The sequence below is a fragment of the Geotrypetes seraphini genome, chromosome 7 (assembly GCF_902459505.1).
Source record: "Geotrypetes seraphini chromosome 7, aGeoSer1.1, whole genome shotgun sequence".
Classification (NCBI taxonomy): domain Eukaryota; kingdom Metazoa; phylum Chordata; class Amphibia; order Gymnophiona; family Dermophiidae; genus Geotrypetes; species Geotrypetes seraphini.
The window spans coordinates 140,032,412-140,056,263 of record NC_047090.1 but is presented as its reverse complement, the minus strand read 5'-3'; the positions used below and the strand labels follow the sequence as shown (position 1 = coordinate 140,056,263).

General features: G+C 43.3%; 1 protein-coding gene across 1 annotated transcript in view; it reads left to right on the top strand.

Annotated features, from left to right (window-relative positions):
- ATG14 (autophagy related 14) overlaps positions 1-22,866 on the top strand; it is a 52,637-nt gene extending 29,771 nt beyond the window's left edge. Inside the window, exons 8-10 of the mRNA XM_033952854.1 lie at positions 299-389; positions 17,475-17,560; positions 21,556-22,866. Coding sequence (XP_033808745.1) covers positions 299-389; positions 17,475-17,560; positions 21,556-21,862 — 484 coding nt within the window. The 3' untranslated portion in view covers positions 21,863-22,866. The remainder of the gene's footprint in view (positions 1-298; positions 390-17,474; positions 17,561-21,555) is intronic.
- Positions 22,867-23,852: the final 986 nt, after the last annotated feature.

The following is a 23,852-nucleotide window of genomic DNA, read 5'->3' as shown; positions in this document are numbered from 1 at the left end:
ACCCACTGTTGAGAATATGCTGCCTGCTTGTCCTGAGATAAAATTAGTTATCCGGTATCCACCAATCCCCGTGGGTGTCGGATAACTGAGATTCAACTGTATACAGATTCAACTGTTTGTTTCCATCATTCAGACCCCACATGCAATACACTGCTGACCAGTTTTCAGGATTCAGTCTATGTAGACAAGGCACTCTGAAACTGGCAATGGAAACTTGAAATCCTGTTCTGTTTGAGAAATGTGAAACTATTTTGGTGTAGCTATTGTATGAGCTATATGGGGATCTTTTGTCTTGCAGTGAGTTCTGTGGAGAGAATCTCAACAGATGGAAGTTCACTCGCACGGTGAATAAGTTGAATACAAACATTCTTTATCTTTGTTTTTCCCAGGTAGGTACAAGTAAATCTGATGGTGGTAAACGAGCATGCCTACCACACATATTACTCAAAAGACTATGTTGTTATATTATAGTCCCCTCCATGTTTTGTGCATTGCTGTTTTCTGATTTATCCCAGTATATATTTTACTTCTCATATTTTGTATGTTAGAATATCAGTTACACTATTTATACAGCCACACCCTATAGTATTCAACTGAGTTCATATTTTACAAACATAAAGATTTTGCTAGAAGCCTGTCCTTTTAGCAGCAAAGTTATTCAGGATGCTGTGGGCTGACTGGTATTAGTAGAGGACAGCTAAATAGGAGAAACCATCCAAAATAACCAAACCTATGGTGAGGTAGTACAGTATTTGTTTTCTGCATTTGGTTAAAAACAATAAAAAATTGAAACTGAAAAATTAGCAACACTCATTTTCCGTAAGAATATAAAGTGAATAGATATTAAAAAGGTACTACTGTGTAGTTGGACTATACTTAACGATATCTTCCTTATCATGCTAAAGTTTTCCAGACCAGTGGATTGTCCCTTCCTGACTGGTAGATGGAGGTAGAGAACTTGAACTGTTTCAGTAACATCACAGATATAAAGGCTGGTGCAGGCTATTTCTCCACCTCTAGTAGATGGTGAGGTAGGGCTGATACAGTAGAATTAGATGAGACAGGCCTAATATCCTGGATTGCAGTTCATTGTCATTGTCCCAGTGGAGTCAGGAGGAATTTGCAAGCCTCCTTGTTCTCAGATTTAGCTCATGAACCTGCTGGGCCAACTGGCACAGGACCCCCATGGGGTCTCAGCCAGCAAGGGAAGGGTAGTAGGTCTGTCCTCTTCCTTGCTTTTCCCCTCTCCCCCTCCCCCCCACGTTCCCCTTCAGAAAAAACTTGGCTGACAGCTTTTTTTCCCTTGGCAACTGCCAGGGACATTTAGCTTATTGGGGAAAAAAAAATCAAGAAATGCAAAATTGCAATAGCAGTGCGCATGGTCAGTCCAACACCATCAGCGAAGGGGAAGGGGAGAATAGGCAAAAGACTGTACAAAGGATATCAGTAAAATGTTGCTGGAAAGCAATGAATACAAATGCTCATAGTTAAAGAAAGTTGCAAGATCTGCAAGCTCTGATGTTAGAAGCTGACTTGGATATTGGATATCCACAGAAGTGCAAATCATTTGCATGCAAACTCTCCGACTCAATCGCTCAATGAGTGATTGAGTTTGTGCAGAGCCCTGATAGTAGTGACAAGAGAATCAGCTTCCTGTTACTGCTGTCAGGGCTTCTGTCGGGAGGCTTTTTCTTTTTTTTTTTTTTAATGGCACAGATATTTTGTGTGTATTACACACACAAAATATCTGCCCAATAAAAAAATAAATAAATAAAAAAAGGCCTACTGACAGCACCCCGTCCCCCCAACCCAAAAAAATAGCAGGAGGGAGGCCCACTCCCTCCTGCCACCAGACGCTCTGCCTGAAGATGCCCTCCCTCCCCGCACGAATATGGCAGAAGGGATGCCCACTCCCTCCTGCCATCACCCCCCCACCAAACACACCCCCAAACTTAGATATGTCAGAAGAGATGCAAGCTCCATCCTGCTGTCAGGACCCCCCCCCCCCCACCGCCATTGGCCTAGCCCACCCCCCTGGTACCTTTACGTTGGGAGCAGGAGGGGGTGCCCATCCTGCCAGCTCCTGCTCAATGTTGGTCTTAGGCCCCACCCCGGTGCATCACATGATGCACGGGACCTAAGGCCCTGATTGGGAGGGGCCTGAGGCACCTGAGCCAATCAGGGACTTCTTTGGGGAGGAGCCTAAGGAGAACATAAGAACATAAGAAGCGCCATCTCCGGATCAGACCTTCGGTCCATCAAGTCCGGCGATCCGCACACGCGGAGGCCCTGCTAGGTATTCACCTGGCTTATTTTATAGCCAACCATATCTTTATATGCCTATCTCAAGGAGATATGCATCTAGTTTGCTTTTGAAACCTAGGACTGTCGATTCCGCAATAATCTCCCCTGGGAGAGTATTCCAGATGTCAACCACTCTCTGTGTGAAGCAGAACTTCCTGACATTAGTCCTGAACTTGCCCCCCCTTAGCTTCATTTCATGTCCTCTTGTCCGTGTCAAATTGGACATTGTAAATAATCTTCTCTGCTCTATTTTGTCAATTCCTTTCAGTATTTTGAAGGTCTCGATCATATCCCCACGCAGTCTCCTTTTCTCAAGGGAGAACAATCCCAGTGTTTTAAGTCGATCCTCATATTCCAGTTTCTCCATACCCTTCACTAGTTTAGTTGCTCGTCTCTGCACCCTCTCCAGCAGTTTTATATCCTTCTTTAGGTAGGGAGACCAATGTTGGACGCAGTATTCCAAGTGGGGTCTGACCATTGCCCTATAAAGCGGCATTATAACTTTCTCCGATCTACTCGAGATTCCTTTCTTTATCATGCCCAACATTCTATTTGCCTTATTTGCCGCTGCCACGCATTGTGCCGACGGCTTCAGGGTCCTATCTATCAGTACACCCAGATCTCTTTCTTGTTCACTTTTCCCCAGAGTTGCACCTGACATTCTGTACTCGTATTCCTTATTTTTACTGCCTAAATGCATTACCTTGCATTTCTCCACGTTGAACTTCATCTGCCATTTCTCCGCCCATTTTTCTAACCGACACAAATCGCTCTGGAGTTCCTCACTGTCCTCCTGCGATCTGATTGCCCGGCAGAGTTTTGTGTCGTCTGCAAACTTGATGATCTCACTGGATGTTCCGTTTTCCAGGTCATTGATATAAATATTAAAAAGGATCGGAGGGAGGAGTCCGAGGTGCCCGAGCCAGTTAGGGCATTAGGCCCCTCCCTCCTGCATCCCCCGTGCCTTAGAACCCTCCCCATGTATCCCTTCTGCCAGATACGCGGAGGTGGGGCATTGTTGGGCGTAGCATTTGATGGCAGGATGCGGGGCATCCTTCCTGCCATTTTTTTTTTGGGGGGGAGGCTTTTTTTTTTATTGGCCACATATTTTGTGTGTGTAATACACACAAAATGTCTGTGTCATTTAAAAAAAAGACACAATAGCCAAGCAAATGTTAGTAAATCAATTGCTTGGCTATTTTGTGTGGGGTTTTACTAATTTGCAAGGGTTGGATCAGATCGGACAATGGGGGCTGTTTAGTGAATCAGGTGGGTAGCAGTGATCGATGCTAAACCTGTGAAAACAGGATTAGCGACAATCGCTGACTTTAGTGAATGGGGCCTTAGTTCCTTCAGAATGGCTTGTCATATCCACCAGCATGAGTCTTCAGATGGCAGAAACTGCTTGAATTGTGATCATGTACTTTGTAGTTAAGCAATCAGTGTCCCACAATAACCTGATGTGGGCAGTTCGAGTCTTTACAGTAGAGTGTTTTATAATGAAGGGGATTATGTGAACACAGCCTCACTTTAGGTAGATAAGTTTATTTCATGAATTGTAGTGGTCACGAGAGTTGTTTGATTTGGGAAGTAATGTGTTCTCTCTCTTATTCCCTTAGTGGGATTGCAGTTCTCCTCTTGGTAAAGGATAAAGTGACTCAGGTTTGGTCCTTTAAAGTTGTCAGAGATTTAGCGAGCAAAGGACAGCACAAAGCACTGGAGCCTGGCACATTAGAGGAAGGCTGAACTCCCCTTCTCAGCACTAGAGGTTCCAAGTTTCCAAGTTTATTAAGTATTTGATTAATCGCTTATTCCACATTCTAAGCGATGTACAAAACATTAAAATATTAAATTACAAAAATCAAAGGGAAACAGACATGACTAACAAGACAAAACAAATGATACAAGAGGAAGGGAATAGGAAAAGAAATACAAGTTTGAAAATAGAAAAGAAGACATAAAAGGGAAAAAACAGTAGGGAGGGGGAGAATAATAAGCAACAGAGAATTTAAAGACCAAGGCTCAGTAGAGACACCTGATCTAATCCTTTTTTCAGGATTACAAACCAAATCTAGTTTTATTAGCTGTCAAATGCATCTTTAAAAAGAAAGCATTTTAGCTTGCTCTTAAATCTATCCAAACTGAATTCTTCTCGTACATGAATTGGGAGTAAATTCCACATTTGGGGGGCTGTAACGTAAAAAATAGAGTGCCGCCGTGTATTTATAGTTTTAAGAGAAGGAACTGTCAAGAGATGTTGGTCAATAGATCTAAGTGATCTAGAGGGAGTATAGGGAATCAATACTCTATAAATGAAAGAAGGTGTTTTATAGAGAAGAGATTTGAAAGTTAGTAGGCTTAGTTTGTAAATTATTCGGTGAGCAACTGGAAGCCAATGTGCTTCCTTGAGTAACGGAGTCGCATGATCAAATTTTTTTGCATTCTTTGAGTTTAATTGAGGCATTTTGAACAATCTGCAGACGACGAATTTCTTTTAAGGCAATTCCTTTGAACAAAGCATTACAATAATCAATTTTTGAGATCACCAGCGAATGAATTAGTATGTTTAGAGATTTAGGGTATAGAAATTTGGAAACGGAACGAATTTGCCATAATCTAAAGAAGGTAGATCTAACAATATTACTAATATGTTCGTGGAAGGTAAGTTTGCTGTCGAAAATGACCCCAAGGATCTTAATGGTACTGGTTGATTGCAGGATAGAACCTTTAATAGTAATGGGAAACAGAAGTTTGTGACCTTCTATTCAAGGTAGTTCTTGCTGAGTATGCATAGTTGTCCAGGCAAGCTACTTCAGCGGGTGTTTTCAATTTTAGAGGAAGGAGAGCTGAGGCTTTAGCTGCCAGTTACTGGGGGCCCACTGCAGGTCCCTGTGTTGCACCCTTGGGGCACCCTGACAACAAGTGTTGGTTAGCATGGGGAAGGGGTGGATAGAGTTGCCCTAGGGCAAGGGTTCTCAACCCATTTCTCAGGACAAATTGGAGGTTTTCAGGATACCCCCAATGAACATGCATGAGAGAGATTTGCGGACTGTGAAAGTATGCAAATTTATCTGATGCATATTCATTATGTATACCTTAAAATGCAAGGACTGGGTTGAGAACCCTTATCCTAAGGCAACCCCTTGTGCAGTGACTTGGTAGCCTTTGTTTTGCAGGATGTAATGGGGAATAGTTTGTTTCTAATGCGGGTTCACCCCACTGGGGCATAGGAAGCCCAATCTCTTCAGTCTGATTCTGGCTGTCCAGGTATGCAAAGCTTTTTGTACTTTTTTTTTTTTTCAGGAGGCTGGTGTTACAGGGTCCTCTTCTAGGCATATGGCCAGAATCTATTTGGCTTTGCACCTGAGCCTTGTATGGCGGTGTTTGAAACAGTGATTGCCCCGTTCTGGCAGTTGCTCCTTATTGTCTGCCCCGAGGGTTGCTAGTCCTGGGCATCGAGATATGTCTCATGGTTCTTCTTTGTGGTGAGCATATTCCCTTGTTCCAGCTTACGACATTTAAGCTTGGAGTTGTTCACTCTAGCTCGCTTGGGAAGCCCAGGTAGCAGCTTTGCACTCTTGCTTCAGGGCCAGGGACTAGTTTGAGCAAGGCTCCTTGTCATCTGTGCAGAGGTAGTGAAGATTTACTGCAGTTTTGATTAAGTTCGTCCTCTACACTGGGTGCTCATCTATGGTGGAACCTGGTGAGATCCATTGGTGATTCCACTGGAATGAACCTGCCTGATGGTCTCCCTTAAGGCACTTCTGGTTGCTAAGCTAGATAGATTTTGGGCATACAGGCCTTTTTAGGTAGGTACTTGCATTGGCAGTCCCAGGCAATGGAAGATTAGGTTTCTACCTTCAATAATCTTCTTTCTGTTAGTCCCTTTAGGATTCCATACGTTAGGTGTTCAATCCCAACCCATAATCCAGGAGTTTCAGAAATCCTACACTTTTCTGAGCACATGCTCCTTCCCCTTAGACTGAGAGTTAGAAACATATCCAGTTAAGTTCCAAAGCCAAGTAACATACCTGAACAAATCCATGATGGGAAGATCCCCAGCAACACAAACAAATTCTGAACTGGTCTGCTCTGCAAAACATGAAACAAGTAATAAACATGCACAAAGACAATCCAGTCAAACATTGAGGAACAATGTAGAATTAACCTGTTGCGTGCAACAACACCCACATGAGACAGTCTTCAGTAAAGCACATTCAAAAGGGGAACACTGCTCACAGGATCCATCAATTGGCTGGAAAGACTTCAAGTCTGCAAGGAGAACAATTGAGGCAGAAAGAAGTAGACTATTCAACATCTAAGTGCATACAGAGAGGGCAGGTCATATGGAATCCTACAGAGACTAACAGAAAGAAGATTATTGAAGGGTCCAGCTCAAAACATTGTGGAGAAGTTGAGTCCGAACCGAATGTGGAAACGAAGTCATTCTCTAGTAAAGATAAAATGGGTTGAGGTGGAGGCGTGGATTTGCCAGATGAGAGAGAGGCAGATTGAGATTATAAATCAATCTTACCTTCAAAGGATGTTCCAGAAACTGGGCATAGGTGGTAATCCATTGGTCTTATTATGTTAGAAGAGGGAATAATCTTAGCCTTCTGTTTGCCCATACTTTTTCCCAGCTGCTCCTCGCTCCTACTCCCTTTGGTCACGCCCCTTCAGACATGTGTCTGCAGGCTGCATTCCGCCGCTCGCTCGGGTTTTAATCCTGGGAGAGAGGACCTCCCCTCCCGAACGGCAGATGCCGGGTGGTGGCTGCAAGGGTGCTTAATTGAGGAAAGGAAACACCAGCAGGCTCAATCAGCTCTCTGTTCTCCATGGCTCACTCGGTTTTAATCCTGGGAGAGAGGACCTCCCCTCCCAAATGGCAGATGCTGGGTGGTGGCTGCAGGGGGTGCCTGACTGAGGAGAGGAAACACCAGCAGGCTCAGAGTCAGCCCTCTGTTCTCTGCGGCTCACTCAGGTTTTAATCCTGGGAGAGAGGACCTCCCCTCCCGAACGGCAGATGCCGGGTGGTGGCTGCAGGGGTGCCTGACTGAGGAGAGGAAACACCGGCAAACTCTTTAATGGGAAACAATTTATTTCTGTGTCTCCTGTTTCAATGCCTACAGGACCTATTACTAGGCCCGAGTTGGGCGATAAAACTGTTACGCTTCAAGATGTCTGGACTGTAGTGAATAGAATTGAGAACTCGCTACAGGGCACAGTAGTAAAGCTTTGTCAATTTTCATCTGAAATAACAAATGAGGTGGCTGAGCATGATTCTCAAATGGCTGTAATGGAAAAGAAATTGGATAAAGTAGAAGCATTTGTCTCTGTAATGCAATCTTGTGCTACATCTCATGTGAAGGATAATACTTTATTACACTTACAGATGGAAAAAATGGAAAATGCTATGAGATCTAGGAACTTCAGATTTCTGAATTTTCTTATCTCATTATCTTTCTCCTTTGGAATTACTTAAAATGTTATACCCAGTTAGAAACTTTTTCTCTGGACAACCTTTACTATATACCTAGTGGTTCGAAAATGGTTTCAGAAGAGGGGGGAAAAGATCATTTAGTGTCACCCGATAGTTTAAATATTTCTCAATTTCTGGAGTTATCGAGAGATTATATAGCCAAAAGAGAAACATTATTGGTCACCTTTAGGACAGAAATAGAAAAACAAGCCATTCTTAACATAAGAACATAAACATTGCCTCTGCCGAGTCAGACCATAGGTCCATCGTGCCCAGCAATCCACTCCCGCGGCGGCCCTCCAGGTCAATGACCTGTAAGTGATCCTTTACTAAGACATCTTATCCTGTATATTACCCCTCTTAACTATAACCTTCAATCACCTTTTCCTTCAGGAACTCGTCCAATCCCTTTTTGAAACCTAAAATCGTACTCTGCTCTACTACATCCTCTGGAAGCGCATTCCAGGTATCCACCACCCTCTGAGTGAAGAAGAACTTCCTAGCATTTGTTCTGAATCTGTCTCCCTTCAATTTTTTTGAGTGCCCTCTTGTTTTTGTTGCCCCCGCCAGTCTGAAGAATCTGTCCCTCTCTACCTTCTCTATACCCTGCAGGATCTTGTAAGTTTCTATCATGTACCCTCTAAGTCTCCGCTTTTCCAGGGAAAAGAGCCCCAACCTCTCAGCATATGAAAGGTTTTCAATGCCCTTTATCATTCTTGTTGCTCTTCTCTGGACCCTCTCGAGTGTTGCTATATCCTTCTTAAGTTACTGTGACCAGTACTGAATGCAATATTCCAGATGCGGGGGCACCATCGCCTGATATAGCGGCAGGATAACTTCTTTGGTTCTGGTAGTGATTCCCTTTTTGATAATGCCCAACATTCTGTTCGCCGCCTTTGAGGCTGCTGCGCATTGTGTCTCCGGCTTCATCGTTTTGCCCACCAAAACCCCCAAGTCCTTTTTAAGGTTGCTTACCCCCAATACCATCCCTCCCATTGTGTAGTTGTACATCGGGTTTCCTTTCCCTATCTGCAAGACTCTGCATTTCTCTACATTGAAGCTTATTTGCCCATTCACTCAGTTTGTTCAGGTCTCTTTGTAGTTATTTACATTCCTCGACAGTTCTAACCCTACTGGAGAGTTTTGTATCGTCCGCGAATTTGATAACTTCGCACTTCGTCCCTACTTCCAGGTCATTAATGAATATATTGAACAGCAGTGATCGCAGCACTGACCCCTGCGGGACACCACTCGTGACTCCTTTCCAGTCAGAGTAGTGTCCCTTTACTCCTACCCTCTGTTTCCTGTCTGCCAGCCAATTTCTGATCCATCTGTGCACGTCCACTTCCACGTGGTTCCACAGTTTCCTTAGTAGGCGCTCGTGGGGTACCTTGTGGAAAGCTTTTTGGAAGTCCAGATATATGATGTCTATGGGGTCTCCTTTATCCAATTGTTCATTTATCCCCTCAAAGAAGTGCAGTAGGTTCGTTTGGCATGATCTTCCTTTACAGAAACCGTCCTGGCTGGTTCTCAACAGATTATTTCTTTCTATATGCTCATTTATGCTGTCCTTGATTATTGATTATTGATTCGGCCATCTTCCCCGGAACTGAGGTTAAGCTCACCGATCTGTGGTTCCCCGGGTCGCTCTGGATCCCTTTTTGAAGATAGGTGTAACATTCGCTATCCTCCAGTCCTCCGGGATTATCCCTGTTTTCAAGGATAGGTTGCAAATCTGCTGCAGTAACTCTGCTATCTCGTCTCTGAGCTCTTTCAGTATTCTCGGGTGGATTCTGTCTGGTCCTGGAGATTTGTCAGCTTTTAATCTGTCTTTGGACACCAACTAGCCGGCCTACTTCACAGGGCTTTAAACTAGGTAAGTTGGGGGAGGGTACAGGCACAATAGACCTACAAGGTGAGCAAAGCTGCAAATACTTTGTTGAGACTGAGGTAAATAAACTTTGCATTTCTGGGTTTGGGGCTGGGATGGGGACACACATTGCCGAATCTGGGCTAGGTTCACATTGTAATTCTGGGTCGAGGGATAGTGTACACATTTCCGAGCCTGGGACAAGTTCACGCTGTAACTCTGGGTCTAGTACACACATAGCAAATTGCACTAAGGAGGTCAAAGTAGATCAAGCGGGAATATCCCCACAGAGTCATAGCAAACATATAACATGGAGGGCTATATACGTCAACGCTCACAGCTTGGGAAATAAAATCCTGGAATTAGAGACGGAAATGAGGAACGCCAACCTAGATGTGGTGGCGATATCCGAGACCTGGCTCACGGACTCCCATGGCTGGGACATGGTCATACCGGGTTACAACTTGCTTCGCCGAGACAGGGAGGGCAAATTGGGAGGAGGGGTAGCACTATAAGAAATAAATTACATTACATATATACCAAAGATGACATTAAAGTCACCAGAATCGCAGATGTCAGGTACACAGGGGAATGAATCCCTTTGGGTGAATCTGGCTAGGGAGAAGGACAAATGCCTGTATCTTGGTGTAGTATACAGACCCCCAAGACAGCAGGATGACCTGGATATGGAATTAATCGAGGATATAGAGAATATCACCTTGCGTGGGGACACTGTATTGTTAGATGACTTCAATATGCCTGATGTGGACTGGACCACACTTTCCTCTGCGTCCAACAGCAGCAGAAGACTATTAAACTCTATTCAGGGAGCACGACTCAGGCAACTGGTATTGGAGCCAACAAGGGATCGGGCAATACTGGACCTGATACTTACCAATGGAGAAAGTGTCACAGAGGTCTCGGTGGGCGACAGGTTGGCCTCCAGTGACCACAACATGGTATGGTTCAATCTCAGGAAAGGTTTCACAAAATCTAACACATTAACCAAGGTCCTCAGCTTCAAGGACGCCAACTTCGAGGGCATGGGGGATTTCATCCATCAGGCGCTGCATAACCGAGCAGAAACAGATAATGTAGAAGTATTGTGGTCAACTCTAAAAGCTACCATACAAGAAGCAACCAATCGCTTTATTAAATTGGTAAGTAAACGGCGAAGAAACAATAAGCCACAGTGGTTCTCTGCAGAGATCTCAGACCTCATAAAAGAAAAGAAAAGAGCGTTCATATCTTATAAACAATCAGGGAAGCAGGACTCTAGGGAAGACTATCTGGCCAAGTCAAGAGCAGTCAAAACAAAGGTCAAAGAGGCCAAATTTAGAATGGAGGAGAATCTAGCGAAGAACATCAAGAAGGGCAATAAACCCCTCTTCAGGTGTATTAGTGATAGAAACAGAAACACAGGCGGGATAGTACGCCTTAAGAAACCAGATGGGAACTACGTAGAATCGGACTCTGAAAAGGCTGAACTATTAAATGAATACTTCTGCTCAGTCTTCACCCGTGAGGTGCCGGGATCCGGCCCTCAGCTGCAGAAAAGGGATAGCTCTGCAGACCCATTTCAAAATTTTGAGTTTACACCCAGCACTGTCCACTTTGAACTAAGGAGGTCAAAGTAGATCAAGCGGGAATATCCCCACAGAGTCATAGCAAACATATAACATAATATCTAATTTCAAGGTTAACAAAGCAATGGGGCCAGACAACCTACACCCCAGGGTACTCAGGGAATTAAGTGACGTCTTGGCGGAACCGCTATCCGCGCTCTTCAATCTCTCCCTTAGTACAGGTAAAGCCCCATTGGACTGGAAAACGGCTAACGTCATTCCACTCCACAAAAAAGGATGCAGGACGGAGGCTGCTAACTACAGACCAGTGAGTCTCACATCAATAGTGAGCAAGCTAATGGAAACTCTAATCAAACGCCAATTGGATACGATCTTAGACGAGGAGAATCTACGAGATACGCGTCAACATGGATTTACTAAGGGGAGGTCCTGCCAATCTAACCTAATCAGCTTCTTTGACTGGGTGACAGGGAAGCTGGATGTTGGGGGAGTCCCTAGACATCGTATACTTGGATTTCAGCAAAGCATTCGATAGTGTGCCACACCGCAGGTTGTTGAACAAGATGAGCTCTATAGGATTAGGAGACACATTGACAGCATGGGTTAGGGACTGGCTTGGAGGTAGGCTTCAGAGGGTGATGGTGAACGGCACCTCCTCTGAAAAGACGGAGGTGATCAGTGAAGTGCCGCAGGGCTCGGTCTTGGGCCCGATCCTATTCAACATCTTCATAAGGGACTTGGCTGAGGGACTTCAAGGTAAAATAGCACTATTCGCCGATGACGCCAAACTATGCAATGTAGTAGGCAGGAACACGTCAGACCAAAGCACAGGGCCAGACGGAAACTCAATGCCTGACAGTATGGTGCACGACCTACTCCTACTGGAGCACTGGTCCAGGACCTGGCAACTCAGTTTCAATACCGAAAAATGTAAAGTCATGCACCTGGGCAGCCAAAATCCATGCAAGACGTACACCTTTAATGGTAAAATCCTACAAAGGACTGTAGCAGAACGTGACTTAGGGGTGATCATCAGTGAGGACATGAAGACTGCCAAGCAAGTGGAGAAAGCTTCATCTAAGGCTAGACAAATCATAGGTTGTATACGTAGGGGTTTCGTCAGCCGGAAGCCCGAAATCATTATGCCATTGTACAGATCCATGGTGAGACCCCATCTGGAGTACTGTGTACAATTTTGGAGGCCGCATTACTGTAAAGATGTGCTGAGACTTGAGTCGGTCCAGCGTATGGCCACCCGGATGGTCTCGGGGCTCAAGGATCTCCCGTATGAGGAAAGGCTGAAAAAATTGCAGCTATACTCACTCGAGGAACGCAGAGAGAGGGGGGACATGATCGAGATGCTCAAATATCTCACGGGCCATATAGAGGCGAAGGAGGATATCTTCTTTTTCAAAGGCCCCACGGCAACAAGAGGGCATCCGTGGAAAATCAGGGGCGGGAAACTACACGGTAACACCAGGAAATACTTCTTCACCGAGAGGGTGGTTGATCACTGGAATAATCTTCCACTGCAGGTGGTCGAGGCCAGGAGCGTGCCTGATTTTAACTCAAAATGGGATCGCCACGTGGGATCTCTTCACAGAGAAAGGTAGGGGAGGGTTATTGGGGTGGCAGACTTGGTGGGCCGTGGCCCTTATCTGCCGTCTATTTCTATGTTTCTATCTGTTTGAGTACGTCTTCAAGGCATACCTCCATTGACAATAATTTTTCCTCTTGATCCCCCTTGAAGATTTTTTCCGGTTTCGGCACATTGGATGTGTCCTCTTTTGTGAAGACTGATGAGAAGAACGTGTTTAATCTTGTCTTCCACCTCCTTTTCCTCCTTTACCACACCTTTCCTGTCCCCGTCATCCAGGGGTCCCACCTCCTCCCTCACCGGTTGTTTACCTTACACATATCGAAAGAATGGTTTAAAATTCTGTGCTCTTTTAGCACCCTTCTCTAAATCTGGGTATATACAGGTTTTGCACCTCGTGTACCGTGTCCTTGCTCCACCGTCCAGGTCCAGGCTTGCTCCACCGTCTGTGTTTTCCTGGCGCTGTTCCTGAGTTTTCTCTTTACCATTTGTCTCATGGCGTCATAGTTCCCTTTCTTGAAGTTAAACGTTGTTGCAGTGGTTCTCTTCCCCTTTGGCATTCCTATTTTATAAATAAAAATGCCTTATTTTGTGGTCAACAGATAAATATTTTCCCAGACGTCTCTAAACAGACGCAATACAGGAGAAAGCAGTTCCTGCAACTCAAGACGCGTGTTTTGGAGGTGGGAGCTTTATTTTTTCTTTCGTTTCCATGTAAGTGTTTAGTGATGTATCAAAATACTAGATATATTTTTGTTGATCCAGCTCATTTAGAAATTTTTCTTCAAGATAAATCTAAATTAGACATGTTACCTGTATCTAACACAGAGGTTGAGATTGAGTGAAAATAGAATGTTTATTTGCCTGACTTGGGAGATTAAGATATATTGTTTGCTTTTTCCTTTTTCTATGTTTTCTTGGAGACTCCTACAGGATAATCAACCCCCATAATAATATGGACTTGATAAGATTATTTTTTTAGTTTGAAGGATTTTCTTTGAATTTGTTTATTGCCTAAGTTGTTATTTGTTGTAACAAACCAATAATTTTTTTTTTTTTTTTAAATGAAGATTATTGAAGGTAGAAACCTAATCTTCCATTCTGTTACGTCCCTCAAAACCGAGGTCTCAAAAGCAGCAACAGAACAAGCCTCCACATTCACTCGGTAAAACCAGGTAAAAGTGTGAAAAGAGGATTAAGGAGCCACCCTGCAAATTTCATCAAGATGTATAATGCGAGACTCCGCCCATGACGCAGCCACACTTCCAGTCGGGTGGGCTTTAAGCGAAATTGGCGGCTGCCTGCCGCAGGTGGTGGAAGTTGTGGAAATGGTTATTTGAATTCATCGAGGATTTGGACACAGGCCGACCACGGCGAGGTGCAGCAGTTGGGATAAAAAAGGTGATCAGACAGTCTGAAAGCATTAGTCCTCTCCAACTTTCATAAGATCTGATCTTTGTGCTCTGTGTGCCAGATAACCTGCGCACAGTGGAATCCACCTTAGGCTGTTCAAAAATCTTCTGAAAATCTGGAGTCGGAGGATAAAGCTTAGATATAGCATTAGAAATCATAAAGAGCTTTCTGGGGTATCCCATTGTTCTGTAGCCAAACTAAGGAGCTATGGATAGAATGGGAAAAAGGTGGAAGGTGGAGAATCCAATTTGAGATCTTTCAGAATATCAGCAGTAAAAAGGTGGACAGAACAATGTTTAAAAGGTCTGCAAATAGAAGGATCAGCACCCATATCTGGACTCTCATGGCGGCCGAGGTGACTAGTCCCGGCAGGGGTATCAGCCAGATCCAATATAGAAACAGTGACAGGAAACAGAAGAGGCATAATATCCGAAGGGCCACTACAGCAATTGAGGTCTGTTACCATTGGACTAGAGGGCTGCCGAATAGGAAGCTCCGATACCAGGCTGAGAAAGACTCGACACCTCCACCAGCTGCGTCAAATGATCGGGGTCTGAAGAATACGCTTTTCAGAGAAGCTGAATAAATTCTGGCAATAAGTCATACCCTGCAACCATGGTAGGGCACTGTTGAGGCACATGCGCCACACCAAAAAAGTCCCCAGACTCGGAACTTAGGCATTTGTGCCAAACTCAAGAACGGCCTGTGGGTGAGATTTTTTCCAAAGGCACGGACCCCTAGAGTACCCAGAGGAGTACCCAGCCCTAGAGTACCCAGAGGAGGTAAAGTCTGAAGCTCCTGGCCTTTGAGCAAGATTTTTTCCAAAGGCATGGACCCAGGATGGCTCCACAGCCCTAGAGTACCCAGAGGAGGCAGTCTGAAGCTCCTGCCCCCTCCCCCAGCACGCTAAGGTATGCAGTATATAGTCGCTGATCCAGCACCAATCTGGCACAATCAGTACACACATTCAATAAATTAGGGGCCGGGGAGTCCATCCCAAATGATTAAGCAAATTGAGGGGTATTGAGGCAGAAATAAAAATTTGAAAAAAAGATTGTTGAAAATCCAAGATGGCCACCGTTGGTGAATTTGCACCAAAAACGGCAAAAATAAACAAAACCCGAAAATAAAGCGATTTGGGATCTGGGAAGGTGGGGAATCTGAACCCTACCCTCAGAAACTGTGAAAAACGACTTTAAAAGCTTTCAACTAGAGAATGACACGGTGACAAAATTCATCACCGTTCCCGTCCCCGCGGATAACAGCGGGAAACCATCTTCATGTCATTCTTTAAGGAGAGAGGGAAGAATCAGAGTATGAATGGCCACAACCACTGACCCGCAAGCTTTGCTTTGAAGATTGCTGGTGTAGAAGGACTGAGGTTGAAATAGACACTAAAAAATGACCTGGGATTATTTCCCGTGGTTATCGACGGGGACGGTGATAAATTTTGTCACCGTGTCATTCTCTACTTTCAACAAGCCACCCCTGAAGTTCCCATAGGAAATAATGGAGGTTTACTCACAGTTCTGCAGTGCGTTGCCTGTCAGCAATTTTAACAGCAGCTAAATGGAGGGAAAGGATTTTCTGCTTCAGAAACTTCTCCAAATGACCAGAGTTGAAGATCTTCGCACTGTTTGTTAGTTGGCTGGACACCGACTATTACCTCTGCCTCCACTGGATCCTCACCACGTGGTCGGGGGTGGGAAAGGCAGCCTGCGCCTTGAAACCTGGGTGGGTTTCACTCTTGACGCATACAGCCTCTGCTTAAAACCTGTGAGAAGGTCAACGAGCAAACAAACTCTCAGGGGAAGAGCCCCCGAGGGTGGCACACAGCAGGCTGGTTTCACAGATCCACCAGAGTTTCTTTATGAAGCTGCAGTATGGCACTGTGGGACTGCATCCTTTCCTCTGACAGGGGACCACCAGGAAGGGGTCTCAAGGCACCGAAGCCACCGAGAAAGCGAACTTTAAAGTGAAAAAACAAGAAAAAGAAGCAAAGCAGCTGCAAAAGACTTCTGCACAGATTGCTTTCAGAAATTATTACTGGATATGTTTATAACTCTCAGTCCAAGGGGGAAGAGCATGTGCTTAAAAAAGTGGATTTCTGCAACTCCCAGATTGTGGGTTGGGATTGAACACCTAGTGTACGGGACGTAACAAATAGGGATTACAGCATTGGTTTTCCCCTATTCTAGCTGGAGTTTTTCAGCTGCTAGGTAAATCAAGGAACTTAGAGCCTGATCTTCTCTAGCAGGGAGCTCTTGCTTCAGTCTGTTGGGCTGTTGAAGGTCTTGCAGTTACCTGGCATTGGAGCCCCATCTGATTCTGTGTCACAGGGTTCTGCTTCTCAATTGGAGAGAACGCCCCGTAGGCCTCTATCATTTGGGATTTGAAGGTAGCCTGGCCTCTTTCTATTTACATTGAACACTGGTGGGGGGGGGGGGGGAAGGGGCTGTTGGTGCTTTCCATTCAAACTAAGGCGCTTCAGGGCAGAAGCCTTCAATTAATGTGAAATGAATAATTGAAATAGCAGCTAAGTACTCACTGACAGTTTCCTGTTTTATCTGGTAAGGGTTCCATTTGCTTGAAAGCATGACATGTCCAGGGGCCTTGGCTTCTCCTGCCCTGTGAGATTTTGATTTTGTACATTCCACTGGTCTAGCAGGATGATAAGGAAGGTTAAACTTATTCATACACTGCTGCTAAAGTCCTTTCCTTGCTTCCTGGTATTGAAGTGTAGGGCCTGCTCTGGAATCCTGTGGTGTTGTGTTTTGGTATTGGGGCTTTGTCGGTCCTATTTTCCAGTATTGATGTCTATTTTCTGCTCGGTTCTTGGGGTTAGTTTATTCATTTCACTTAGTATACTGTATGTGCCTGCAATAGTTCTCTAGGGGGTATATCAAATACAAAAGAAACTTGGAAATTTTCTGCTTTGACAAGAGCACATTGAGTCATTAAGTCTATATCAGCCCTTATATCATTTGTCACTGAAACAGCTCAAGTTCTCCACCTTTATCTAGTCGGGAGGGGACACAATCTATTGGTCTGGACTGCTTTAGCAGGTAGCAGGACAAGGGAAAGAAATTAACAGAGTTCACCTTAAAAGGGTACTTAAATTGATTTATTTTAGGAGGGAACATTTTATCAGTGTAAAACAATTTTAATGGTCTAAAGTTGCAATGTCTTTGGGATTTTTTTTTCTCCACTTTTCTTTTCTTGCAGCATGTAAATTTGGACTTGATGCATCCATTACATACGCTCAGGAACCTCATGTACCTGGTCAGTCCTGACATGGAAAATTTGGGCAGGTTAGTTATAGTTTGTACTACTTAGAAGTCATCATGGTTAGGTTTGCATAGTTAAGGCAAGCCCTGAATAAGAGCTAATACTATATACATGCTGTATCCCTTGTATGATCACTTTTTATTTAATCAAATGGATAAAATATAGCTCTGTGAGGTATGTTTAATATTTGTGTTAGCTGTTAATAAATCATGAAGTAACTTCTCTACCTAAAGTAAGGAAGTGTTCACATAATTTATTTAAAATTTGTTATACTGCATAAAACCTACGTGGTTTACATAAAAGTCTAACATACATACATACATATACTGTATATTCATCAGAAAAGCCTAATCCTCTTCATTGTAAAACACTAAGGTAAAGACTTGAACTGCCTGCAGTTGGTTGTTGTGGGGGGCACTGATTGCTTGAATAAATTGTGATCATGTGCTTTGTAGTTAAGTTTCAAACAAGTGACCAACTGGCTTTCTTTTTTAACCTTTCGGAGTTAGTAGATAAATGAAATCAGTCACCCAAGGGAAGGGTACAGGGTAGTGTTGCTCGATTCAGGAAAAAAAATTTCGATTCGATTCGATTTTCCTGCCCAATTGGGTGTTATGTTTCAAGCATCCTGGTAGGTTTATTTCATACTGAATCAGAAGCCAAGGACTGGCCTCAATGATGAGTTGTGAGGCTAAGATGTCAGGAATTCAGCCATGGGTATATAGTTCAAAAAGTCACTTTATTAGTGAATTTGTCACAATAGCTCAAAGACTCGACACTGACAGTGTTTCGGTGCACGTGCCTTTATCAAGAGTCTAAAGGACCATGTTAAAACAATAAACATAAATAAAGACATAATTTAAAAAAAACATCGTAAAAACATGTTTATAAATGTAAAAGATATGGATAAAAACAATATAAGCTGAAAATAAACAAACAACATAATTAAAAACGTAATTAAAAAATAATTAAAAACATGTGTATAGGAATCACATTATAATCTGAAGAGTACATAACATAATCAAAGCCATGCAATGAAAGAAAAATGTAATTTAGCTCTTAATCCAAAAACATGAATAAACACATGTAAATCAATAAAATCTACCCAGGTGGTTAGGTATGGATAAAAAAGTATATGTATATTCAATATGAAGCAAACTGAGGCAATTAAGAACAAATAAGCATATTGTACAAAAAAGTCATACAAAGCACTTAAAGAGCAATAGAAAAGCAATTACAGTATGATGGGGCAATAAGCAAATAATGCGGAGCAATTGAAAAGCAAAATACTCGCAAACCGCACTACTCGCAAACTGAAGTTTGACTATAACATTTTCATCTTTGTTTTCCATTCCTTTCCTGATAATTTTGTAACATAGATGCTACCACTTACATGCCAGTTTCATGCACAAATGTTTATGTATGCATGCAAATGCCATTATTTTAAACCCACATGAGTTTTCTATTTTCATAATTGCAAGTGGGTGTACACTTAAACTTGTGTATGTAACTTTTAAGGCTGTATACAAAAGTACCACTGTTCCGCCACTTATTTCTGTCAGATGGGATGATCAGTGACACTCAGAAAAGCACACAGACAATATAAAAGCATAAACAATAACCCTTTAATATATATATATATATATATATATATATATATATATGAATATAAGAATAAAATAGCATCACCGTAATCCCAGGCAACGACCATCTTCACAATTGGGAATCCCTGCAATTGATAGGTGGGTGGACACGGGAAACTGTCCCTTTAGACGTCTTGGATTCTAATGTTAGGGGCAGAATTCCGTTCTTATATAGGATGAAAACTGCTGAGTTCATAGTAAAAACAGCTGGTCCTGCAGTAACCAGCGTTCTTTATTTACGATTCCGGCACACCCGGTCCTGGTCTTTTGTTCTTCGTTTGGACAGCACTCAGGTCAAGGAAGTCAGGATGTCATATAAGCAAGGAGGTGTTGCAGAAATCAGCTTCCCATCTGGTTTTTACTGTCCTTTTGATGTTGTTTGGACAACATTCAGGTCAAGGAGGTGTTAAACCAGTTTCCCTATCTGGTTTTACTGTCCTTTTGATGTCTTGGCAACACCTAGGTCAGATAAGCAGACTTGAGGAGACATATTACGTAGTATGTTGAGTTTCAGTTACCCCCTGGCCATAGGCATAACAACCACACAAACCAAGAAAGCTAGCTAGCTTATTACTTAAGCGAAAGAAAAGCCTCAGACAAACAGAGAGGTGTACCCACATTCTTCCACCAAAGCATCATAGGTTAAAAGCAGCAGTTAGGATCTGCATACTGATAGCCTGGATGTGGCACTAAGGCCCTGAAGCAGTGGTTACCGGACACGAAACGATCGTCGGCCTGACCTGTTTGTGTTCAGTGGTTTTTTACCATTAATCATTCACGACTATTTTTTTGCTCCCACCTGCTAACTTTAAACTTGTGTGAAAGTTTTTTGCCTATGATGCTTTGGTGGAAGAGTGTGGGTACACCTCTCCGTTTGTCTGAGGCTTTTCTTTCGCTTAAGTAATAAGCTAGCTTTCTTGGCTTGTGTGGTACTTTTGTTTTGGAGTGATATTTTTTAATTTTTGTAACTTTTAAGGTACACAGCTATCTGCAGCACTTAAGCTCTTTCACTTAAACAAGCTCTGTGACTGGCATAAGTGCTTAAGCCTAAATGTTAAGCATGTATATACCCAGTTCTGTTAAGAACCTACTTTCCTTTATAAAATACTACCAGGTATCCTGTTACAGAATTGCTCTGATAATGAGTAAAAATAAAAATCAATCTAATTTCAAAAGAAATATGAGCTCCTGTGTGATTTACAACAAAGGACATTCACTACATGAGATCAGTGAGTGTTCTTCACATTCTGTACTCCTGGATTTCATAGCTTTTATTTATTCCACTACAACATAAAATCAAATTTTGCCTAATTTCAAACTTCTTCTTTTTTTCAATTTTCTTTTGTCTTTTAGTTCCTAGTCTCCTTCTGTGCTCCACATTATCTGTTCCTTCTTTGTGGTCCTTTCTCTTAATTTCAGCCATTCTTTTACCTGAAGACTTTCCCTTGCAGGTTTACGTCACCCATTCTTACTGTTTTCTGCTCTGCAGTTCTTTATAGCACTTATTTATTGTCACCACTCACAAAAAATATTTTGTTTAAATTTACAGTGGTACCTTGGTTTACGAGCATAATTCGTTCCAGAAGCATACTCGTAAACTAAAATACTCGTATATCAAAGCGAGTTTCCCCATAGGAACTAAGGAAAACTCGCTTGATACGTTCCCACCCACCCACACCCCCTGAGGCCAGCGGCGCTGCTCTACCCCTCCCCCCGAGCACCGGCATTGCTCCCCCCGTGTGATCCGCCACCCTCCCCCTGCGATCCAGCATCCCCCCGCTCGCGTCGCCCCCCCCCCGCCGCGATCTGAAATCCCCCAGACCCACCCGAACACGCTGCTAACCGCCATCTGGCCACCGGCACCAAAGCACAGGACATGCCGGTGCCCGAAGATCTGCGTCCTCTTTTTTGCTGGGCCTTGAGCATCTACGCATGCTCAAGGCCTGCGAGTTCACGCTCAAAGCCCAGCAAAGAAGATGATGCAGATCTTCGGGCACTGGCATGTCCTGTGTGTTGGTGCCGGTGGCCAGATGGGGGTAAACAGCGTGTTCAGGCGAGTCTGGGGGATTTCAGATTGCGGCCTGGGGGGGGGTGCAACGCGAGCGGGGGGATGCCGGATGCGGGGGCGCTTCTCGCAAATCAAGGCAAGCTCGGTTTCCAAGGTGCTGATTTTGCGAATGTTTTGCTCGTCTTGCAAAACATTCACAAACCGGTGCACTCGTAAACCGAGGTACCACGGTATATCTGTTCTAGTCTCAGTTGCTACTGTTGCTGTCTCTATTCCAGGCACTTTCCTAGTCATCTGGCCTCCTGCCAGGAAGCTCTGCAGGGGGGGAAAAATACCCTCATGTAATTTTGTCTTTCATTTGAAACAGGTCTGGGCCTTTCGAAATCAGTGCCGATCTGGAAGATTCTATGGAGTTTTTGGATCCCAGTGTCTCAGGAGATACAGATGAAAATGGGGATGACCATATAAGTGATGAAGAGACTGATTTAGGAACAGATTGGGAGAATCTGCCAAGCCCTAGGTTTTACGATATACCTTCCCAGCCTCTGGAAATGCTGCAGAGTGAAAGCACACAGCTCTCTCAGCCTGCTGGCAGCACCAGTGCAGGTGGAATGATTTCTTCTGCTGCTGCTTCCGTCACATCTTGGTTCAAAGCATACACTGGACACCGCTAATAAGGAGTATTCAAAACAGATACTGTAGCAAATTTTCTCCATTCAGTTATGTAGTGCCTGGGTAAATTAATAATAAAACAAGTAACTTAAGACTTTTTTTTTTATAAAGAGAAACCTTTTATTTATACAAGATGAAGGTAATGGTAACAATTTTGTAAACTGAAGTGATATAAACTTACACTTTGTCAGACTTCTTTCTGCCTTGTGTTGCTAGGCATTGACACAATATACAGTTTTTTTAAGCTTTCACACACTGTAAACAATGCTAAGCCACTCTGAAAATTGGTGCAAAATTATGTATTAGCTCCTAACATTGAGGGCGTTCTTGTGTTTTAATATACCAGAGATGGACAAACTAAGGTTTGCAGCAGTAAGATATGTCCTGTCCTATGGCAGTGACAGTTTCACTTCTGAGCTCCTAGTGTGGCCCTGGAGCCCAAAGGTTTGCCCAATTCTGTGCTGTACTACATTGAATTGTATAGTCAAAAGATAAGAGGTCATGTTTTCTTAGAAGCTTTAATGTGATTCCTGAAGTTTATTCCCTATGTTACAAAAATAGGATGATGTAGAATGTATAGTAATTCTTAAGTGTTTTTTTTGTGAGAGATTTCTGTATTGGTGGAAGGACTGCACTTAATGCTACTTTACATTGCTCTGTGTTTTTAAGCTACTGTAGCAGAAATGCCATTTTCTATTCTTTCCATACCAAAGAAATGCTGGAAAACTTCTTAGCAAGACACATTTTCAAAAATGAAGGAAATCCCATTTTTACATATGTGAATGGTTAAGAAGTCTTTGCCTCATCATATGAGGGACTTATCTGGATTCAGATGTTTTCCTTCACTTTCTTCTGCTGTTAGGATGTTTGGATCTTGGATTGAGATGGCATGCAATCATATAATTGCATGTTGTAATAGCTATTCTATAGTGAATGATTGGACAATCTGACTTCACCTGAGTTAATCAAAATAAGTGCTTTAAATTGACATAAAAATATCTGTTTCCTTTTGAGTCAGTGACCTTTTAAATCCAAGCTAATTATAACCATGTACTGTGTAACAGATTGGGACACTTCATCATGACCCTTAAGAGCTGCCAGTTCAGCTCCCCCCTTCTATCGCTGCTGATTAAGAGCTGCTAGTTCAGCGTGACTTTCCATCACAGGACAAGTTCAGCACGGGCCTTTAACATGATGGATCGAGGTATGGCCCTTTGACATGCTGCGTGGAGGTGGAGTGCTAACGGGGGGCTGTGGATCAAGGTGGAGTGCTGATCGGGGGATGTGGAGGGCATTGCCCTCCCACCATATGAAAGCTGGCGACTGATTAAAACACTGATCAAGATAGAGGATTGCAATTGTCCAGTGTTGCCCCAGGCACACAGCTAAAAAAGAAAAGGATCTCTATACTATGTTATCTGTCATACTGATTATGCTGCACTTGTCCCGCAGTGAAAGGTCTGCTCTGAACTGGTAGCTCTTAATCGGCAGCGATAGAATTGTCCTAGATCCCTCTGAAATGTGCTCGATCTATATGGCAGGTTGCAATTCTCAACCTCTGAAATGAAAAAATAGTGATTTTTAAAAATATATATATATTTGAACAGAACTTTAAGCAATTCTGTCATTCTTCCCCTCCCCAGAATCCATGTGAGCTGCTTTGTTAAGAATTGCCATATATTGCATGGTGTGAAGTGGCATCTAATTTGCTTTGTGCTTGCTGGGTGTGTGCGTTTTTATTCATATTATAACTAGTGTGGATCCAGCATGTGCATGTCTGAGTTTGGTAAAGGATTTGGCAGAATTGGAACTGACTTAGGAGTCTGAAGTAAAATTTATAATGGTTGCATGATGATTTCTCAAGCATGCTTCACTTACTGCACAATATACTTTATCCTAGGACAAGCAGGCAGCATATTCTGACATGTGGGTGACGTTATCCACAGAGCCCTGGTAAAGGACAGTATTAAAAGTGTACTATCACTTTAAGTT